Source organism: Lepidothrix coronata, unplaced genomic scaffold, assembly GCF_001604755.1.
Source record: "Lepidothrix coronata isolate B3197 unplaced genomic scaffold, Lepidothrix_coronata-1.0 Scaffold11, whole genome shotgun sequence".
Lineage (NCBI taxonomy): Eukaryota > Metazoa > Chordata > Aves > Passeriformes > Pipridae > Lepidothrix > Lepidothrix coronata.
In genome coordinates, this window is record NW_016690191.1 from 5,927,494 (window position 1) to 5,935,722 (window position 8,229).

Sequence of the window (8,229 nt, forward strand, 5' to 3'; positions counted from 1 at the left end):
AGATGGTTAACATTTCGGTCTCTTCTCGCGAGGAGTAAGTGATGGGAGAATAGAAAACAGCCTCAGGTTGCGCCTGGTGAGGTTCAGACTGGATATCAGGGAACATTTATCCACCGAAAGGGTTGTCAAGCGCTGGCGCAGGATGCCCAGGGCAGCGGTGGAGTCACCACTCCTGGAGGGGTTTAAAAGACGTGCGGATGTGGCGCTTGGGAACATGGTTTAGTGCAGACCTGGCAGTGTAAGATACGCGGTTGGACCGTATGACCCGAAACCTCCTTCCCCACCCCAAACCCACCGCTTCCTCCCTCTCAGCATCCCCTCAGCCCGCCCCTCCCTCAGCCTCGCTCCCGTTGGCCAATCAGCGGGCAGCGCGGTCGCCATGGCGACGCGGGACGCGCGGGGCCGGGCCTGCCATGGCGGCCTACGGGCGGGGGGTGCGCGTCGGGAACTGGCTGGAGGACCTGCACGAGCAGGAGGTACCGGAGCACACCCCCTCACACACACACCCCGCACGCTGTTACCCCCTAGCGCTTTAAATTCAGTTTAAACCCCGAGATTCTGCGTGCCGGATAACGCCGTCTGCCTCTCTTTCCTTTGCCAACAGGAGCTCCTGAGGGATTTTATCAGTAGGAGAGAACGAGGACAACTTTTAATGCAGAGATTAGCCAGACTTCAAGAGAATATTTTGAAGAAGGTAATTTTTAAAGAAGGTTGTGTCCCATGACCCCATATAGAGAGGCATAGCTTTTATTATTGTTCATATTGTTACATGTTCAATAATAATTGGCATATTGTTATTATAGAATGCATTAAGAATGCTACGGACTTCATATGCTAAAAACACTTCTGATATTAAGTTCAGGTGATTCTGCAGAATATTATGTCCATTTTAATTTAGGTAAAGCTATCAGTGTCTATTGATGGACTGGTTCACTTTGGAGACACTGTGATGATTATGAACCCAGACACCAAAACCCCGGAGGCGAAGGACGATGAAAAACGTGGTGACCTGACCTTGGCAGTGGACATGGAGGAAATATCCCTATTTTCCGATGACCCACCGCAAGTCTCACGTGGACTGAGCGCAGTCAACAGCGTGAACCCTGTGGGTCGAAATAGTTTCTGTATCGTAAGGTCTGGTGCTTTATTCTGAGTTATTTTCAGCTATTATTTGAGCTTTAGGTATCCTGTTCAGAGAAATACACAATGAAGTTTGCTAATGTAAAAATGAATTATGAGTAAATTTATTATATTTAAGAAGAGTCATTGACTTCGGTCATGCATTAAGCTTGGTTCTGTGCTGCACATTACTCTGATTAATTGCAAGGACCTTTAAATCAACTTAGATGTGAAAACAGAATTGAGTTCACTGTATCATTTGGTAAATTCTGCAGCTGTTTTTATTATGGTCATATTTCAGCTGTAAAATACAAAACATATCCAAATATTGCTTAGTATTAATATTCACTCTCCTGCAAGTAAGGTCTCTGAAGTAGAAATTGCTTTTTCTTTCCATGAAATGGACATTTTTCTGTTGTCCTAAAAAACCCTAAGAAAACAGCATATTCTCTCCCTCAAATATATATTTAATTGCCATTGTCTGTGGGACAAGAAACAGAAGAACAGGGTCCTGCTCAATAGCTGAAGGTTCTTCCTTAGGTTAAAATATTTTACCTATTTTAAAAGGTCAACTTAATACAAAAGGCCTAACTGTAGACTCAAACAGACACCCCCCCCAATAATAGTAAAACTGATTATTTCAATGCATTTTTTTTCATTTTTACAATTTTAACAGTGCTGATGGAAGTGGAGTGGGTGAACCACTTAGATTTGGGCAAAACTTTCTTCTTGGGACAACAGGAGGGATTTCTGACACAATGGTAAGGCAATAAAGTTGCAAATGAATATTCTGATAGTATGCATTGAATCAGTCTCTAAATATAGACATATAAAACTGTACAGTGGTTCAACATCTTGGCTTTGCAGAACAGATTCAGAGTCATGCATATATCAAGATAAGAAATACCTATTTAGAAAGTTTATGCAACTTGCCTGAGGTCTGATGTGCAGGCCAAGGGGGTTGTCAGCCAGAAGTACTGGATAAAGGAGACCTTAAAAAGTAAAAGAAAAAAGGAAATCAAAATTAGCTTGTGAATTATGAAAGAATTCATATGGGATATTTTCCCCACACACACACCTTTGAACAACTCCAAAATGAGAAGATTTCATTTCTTGTGAAGATAATATGTAGTAGGTATATGAAGTCATGTACTATTCTATCATTCTGAGGGAGCAGATTTCTATTAAACGTTAACATTGTTTCCCTCTGTAAGTTAAAAGCAAAGAAGGCAGTACATGTTGCATATGCACTCAAAATATATCACCACAACTTTGAAAAGTTTTCCTTCTCAACAACCACTTTGGTGAGATAAAATATTTGAAATATAAATTAAATTTTAAATTTGTATTCACTAGTCTGCCTATAGAATAGCTACTTAATGAGTTTTCCAACAGAATAGAATCTGTGCTATGGCTGCATAGCTTTAGCTGGGCAGACTGATTTGTCAGGAGCTAAGAGAAAAGGTTTGGTGTTCAAAAATATGTCTTAAAATTACATATCTTGTTTCTTTTATATTGATACTGTCCTAAACATATGGTTTTATTTACAGTTTTATCTAGGAAGTGACCATAAAACATTCACAGCATTTGCTAAAAAATCTCGCCTTCAGCCGGTATTTTTGACAGGTGAGGATTCCTATTTGACTTGCTGGCAAGCTGCCTTCCTGGATCCACAGCTGCGTCTTGAATACGAAGGATTTCCAGTTCCTGTAAGAGATTAAAACTGTAGGAAGTGTTCTGAAAATTTAATTGAAACAGTAGATGAAGTACTTAGAAAAAATAAGTAGTTTATTCGGATATTCCCTTTTGCCGTTTCTGACCTCTAATTCTAGGAAGCGGTAGAGAGAAGGAACAGTCTCTGATTAGGGAATCTGCTTATACAAATATTTAGTTCTGGTGTTCATTTTGAGGCTGACTTGTTCAGTTTTTCCCATCAGAAATTTTCAAACCTTGACATAGTGTTGTGAGGATGCAGTACTTACCTGTTTTTCAGGACTTTGAGGTACTAAAATTCATTTCCAATATGAGGAACTCTGATTAAATAAGAGCTCCTGTACATTAAATTTGAAATTATTAAAAAAAAAATCTCAAGGCATCTGAATAAGTGGATGTTTTTCCAAATGTTTTTAACCTTTTGTTAATACAGTACTTTCTTGTACTAGATAACTGCTAGGCTTCCTGAAGTGTTGGCTGTACAGCAAAATATCACAAATATTCCTCCACAGCCTTGAACTGAGATTCATCTGCATGAATCAACTCACTAATAAACACAGTCAAAATGATCTCTTTGTTAAAGACAGTCTTTTTTTCACAGTATTGGTGTAAAAATATGTCTTCCCTTGTGTTTTTTTTTCCAGGCAAACACTAAAATTCTAATTACTCATTGCTATACTAATCGGAACTTAGCCATTCCAAGGAACTTTTGTGTATGGTAAGAATAATTTATAACTGGCAGGGTTGTGCATAATGATGTGCCAACATCAGGAATTACTGTAAGAAGCAAGACAGGTGATTTAGGAACACACTGAGGAAATGGGAAAGAATGCAGAATGCCATTCTCCTTTTCCTTATTTTATTTCTGGACTGTGATGTGTGCACTGTGTTGCTGCAGACAATTGTCTCAGACTTACTTGTTTTGCTTCTGTCCATCTGAATCAATCTCTCAACAAATTGAAGTTAATCCAACAATTCAAGTTAATATGTATACATTAAATTAGTATTGATTAAGCACTGCTAAAGAGTATACCAATGTTTCCCATTAACTTCTGAGCAAGACCTGACTAAGAATTTGAATCAAGTATTTGAAGATGAAACAAGGTCTGAAAGTTTGAGGCTGAAACAGTTATTAAGTAGGCAGAGTCTTCCTCAGTCAGAGAGAAATGAGGATGGGGACCTAAACAGTTTGTACATACTGAGTTGGTGCATCACTGCCTTATTCTGATGGGGCTCCTTTTACCTCTAAGCTAGAAAGATGGCATTTCTCTTGGATTTCAAATTCCTAAATTATTCGCAGGAAACAAAGTGGGATATTGTGTTTCTTGTAAGGGTCTGATATTTGGAAGCATGTGGTGATATTGCTGAACAAGACAGGAGAAACATGAGGAAATCTTGAACAATTCACAAATAATGAAGATTTTCTGAATTTGTGTATATATATATGAATTCTCCATGCCTATCCCCCCTCCCCTTTTTTTTGGCTTTGCAGGTCTTACTTTGGAAAAGAATGTGAAGTTGTTTGTCACAATTACCTGGACTCCCACAAAGTTGAAGAATATAAGAATTACTGGGAAATAATTACAGGAAATCCTGGTGCTGAAGGTGGTACAATGATTGATAGACCCAAACCTCACCCAGATGGGTATAAGAACTTCCATGAAAAGACAGAGAATATAAAAATCCAAGACTACATCCAATAAGAGGTTGATGAGACTCTGATTCTTGATATTTTTTTTTTCTGTTTAGATTTTAGTTTTAGAGATGTTTGTTTTAAAAATGGCAAAGAAAGTCTACCATTAGTAATATTGCATGATCTTATTAACTGATCAAGGTTATACAGGGGGCAAAAAAACTACTAACATCTGAGGAACCACATCAAAAATTTGTGAATCAGGAAGGGTTCATTTTCCCATTTCCACTTTCACCGATAGCAAAAGATGCCAGAATCCAGGAAATCTAATAGATTTACATTAAATTACTGGCTTTCAGGATATATTTAACCAATTCTTCCAAAACCAAACACGTGTCACACTTTTTAGAAGAGTGAGCATACAGTTTCCAAAACATTGACAACCAAACACATACAAAGCTGTAATTGGATACTTTGACATTTAAAGTTCATCAGAAAGAAAGCTGGTTGTTTAGCTTGTTCCCCACTCTGTCTAGCATAATTTTGCCAATTATTAAATCATAAGTGAGATTTCTTCATCTTGAGATTGGCTTCTGATTTATGGATATAATTTGAGCTTTCTATGCTTGTCCATGTATTCTAAATACCTAAATATCAAGTAATCAAGAACTTAAACATGGTCATAGAGACTAGAGACTTCTGACAGCCTTTTCCATACATCACCATATTCCATTTACCTCTCGCTCACAGCATTTTTCAATCTGTAATAATTTCTAACAAATTTGAGAGCAAGATAAAATTGTCAAAGAAAATTAGGCACCCAGAAGTTTCATGAAAATAAATGCCAAAGCAGAAAACAAATAAGAGTCACTGTAAGTTTATCTAGTAAGAAAAAGATTGTTTCTACCTAATTTGACACTACAGAATCCACATTAAAAAAATTGCCTTAAAAGAGTAAAAATTTCAGCTGAAGCTCACATTTTTCTTAAACAACAAAATCAATCAAGCATAAGATGCAAAGACTTGGAAAACAGAAGTCATTATTTCATAGTTACCTGTCTTTATCTGGAAGTTTAAGCAGCACCACAGAGAATCTTTTAATGTATGACATTCCATTATATCCATTTAGTTAACTCACATGTATACATATTCCACCTCTTACTGTACCACAAGAGCAGGCTCTTTCTGCACAAAGTAAGTGAATAATTGAATAAAATACTATGTAGAGCTCCATTCTCAAAAGATTCCAAAGATCTTCAATGATCATAAAGGTCAAATAAAACTTTTGAAGTTTCACCAAAACAAACCCACTAAACATTCACAAAAGATAGGACTGATCCAAATATATCTTCAAGCTCTATTCCCAAATAATCTGTTTCAAACCCACCGGCAAGGCTTAAAAAGTTCTTACCTTTATTCAATTTAAATTAAATCAGCAGACTGCAGCATCAGCTAATGAGCACTTGGCATACAGGATCTCAGAGCAGGAGACATTAGGGTGCTGTGACATGCAGGTTTGCTTTGGTGCAGTGTACTGCAGAGGACAGTTTTTGAATAACACTCCTTGTGTGCAAACCTTTACAGATCTAAAATATCTCAAAGTAGCCTTAGGAACTTACTCTTTCCCTTTTTGTGCAGAGATATGTAACCTGATGTGTGGCAAATAATGCCTGTTTCTGTAGAGGCCCTTTTAATCCTCCAACTTTCAGAAGTTAAAATTCTGCACATTTTCACAACAGATTGACATAAATCTGCTTATATTTTGTGGGCATTAAACTAGTAAAACTGTAACTGCATAAGTACACTGCAGTGTTTCTAATTTGGCCATTGTGGACTTTTACTGGTATTAGATACAGCTATTTCAGCTCTGGCTAAGTCTCTTTCCTCTGGGTGAAATGTAAGAAACAAGAGGCCTTAAACCAAAACCCTTTCTGAAACAGCTTCGTGTGAACTCATGCAGGAATGAGAACTGTGTGGGCAGAGTGCCTTGGCTGGCTAATGTTATGGATAAGAGTGTTTGTGTGTGTATTTGTGGGGAAGGAAAGCAATGCAGGCTGTACAAAAACAAACTGTGTGAAGTCTTAGAGGAAAACCAGAGAGAGAAACAGATACAGAAATGAATACAAAAGCAGGTAATGTTGGAATTAGGTGCTGATTAAAAGTGGCTTGGAGACTCTCATCTGTGTTTCGATCATTCTGTGCTCATTGGGAAGGACTTTCTGAGCTGTTGGAAAATAAACAGGATTGAATCCATAATTCCTGATTCCACTCGTCGTGTTAAACCCACAGATTTGTGCATAGCTTCTTGTATCATATAATACATATTTATAATTCACCTGATTCACTGATAAGGAATACAGATATTTATCTGTTTCCCAATTTTTCTTTTAAAAATTGTTTTTTACACTTCTTAATATTGTCCACACGATGGCACCACATTTTTCTAAACAGCACAGTTATTGCTACATGTGTAAAACAACCTGACATATTTAAATAAATGTGTCTGATACAACGCCACAGAAGCTAGCCAAGTTAAAACAGGCCTGAATGCTGGGCTAGGAGATGTCATTAATGTTATATCATGTTTTTGGAAAATAAAGTCAAGCAATAAATGTAGACAAAGCCCCGCAGAACATCGTGTATTGCATACAATCAACTTCTTTAAACTAATTGGAAGACTAAGTAATCTGTAACCAAAACATACTTAGAGGAAATTATCTTTAGGAGCTTTTTCTTTCACACTATGTAAAGATATGAAACTTGATATGTGACAAGCAATGCATATGTTTGTACAAGCACTGTTATTGCTTACTCCAATTTACAGAAATTAAGATAATGCACATTTTCACAGCAGATTGACATAATTCTACTTTGATTTTGCAGGTTTTAAACTAGAAAAAAAATCAGGCTGTGTAGAATGTACTGCAGTTATTCTAATTTGCCCATTGTGGACATTTATTTATAAACACAGGATTTAATATAAAGAATTTTGGGATTGAATTTTAGTGCAGAATCTAAACAATCCTGCAATTGCCAGTTAGAGACACAGTATATGTGGTGGATTTGGCAATGGAGACCTGAACCATACTCCAAACCTGACATTTGGGCAGCTTTTTCCCATCCTACTACTGCATATCATGACATGGGCAGTGGTGTTCGCCTCGTTTGCAATGCACTTTGCTTTTTGTCAGTATATGGCAAAGTCACGTATCAAGAAAGCTTTTAATGCCTCTTCCAAATTAGGCCTAATATGGATAGCTCCACAAAGTCCATTGTGGGAAGATAAAACACACTTTGCCTCCATTCCAGGCAGCCCAAAAGCTGTTAGCATGAAGCTAGTCCTTGCTGAGGGACAGGGTGCATTAGTTCAGGTTTAGTGCTGTGTTAATATAGGTTTTCACAGGCCCGAGGCGCAGAGAGCACTCACATCTGCACGTGTTTTGCTGTGCAGATGTGCGTTAGCTGCACAACAGTGAACTAAGAAAGAGTCAACAAAGAAAAGCTGATTATTTAACTCACACATTGGTAACACTAGAAAATGAAAATCCAGTTTTAAATCTGTCTTTTCGCTTCCCTCTCTTTTGCATTCTTCCCCAACTCATGTTTCACATCACATCACTTCTCCTCTGCCATGTTGTCTAGCCCAAACTTACTGATTTACTGTGGTTATAAAGTGCTCTTCTAGCACTCAGCACAAGTCTCTGGCCTCACACCTAATCACATCAGTATCTTCAGAGGCTGCTTTTCTTTGCAGTGATTGCCAT

The 8,229-nt window shown here is 37.7% G+C and overlaps 1 protein-coding gene across 1 annotated transcript; it reads left to right on the top strand.

Moving 5' to 3' along the window:
- The first annotated feature begins 375 nt into the window (after positions 1-375).
- On the top strand, positions 376-6,644 carry CFAP161 (cilia and flagella associated protein 161). The gene is made up of 7 exons (XM_017804948.1): positions 376-476; positions 605-694; positions 899-1,134; positions 1,796-1,880; positions 2,670-2,828; positions 3,477-3,550; positions 4,325-6,644. The coding sequence occupies exons 1-7, from the start codon at positions 414-416 to the stop codon at positions 4,533-4,535; spliced, it is 918 nt and encodes a 305-aa protein (XP_017660437.1). The 5' UTR covers positions 376-413; the 3' UTR covers positions 4,536-6,644.
- The last annotated feature ends 1,585 nt before the right edge of the window (positions 6,645-8,229 follow it).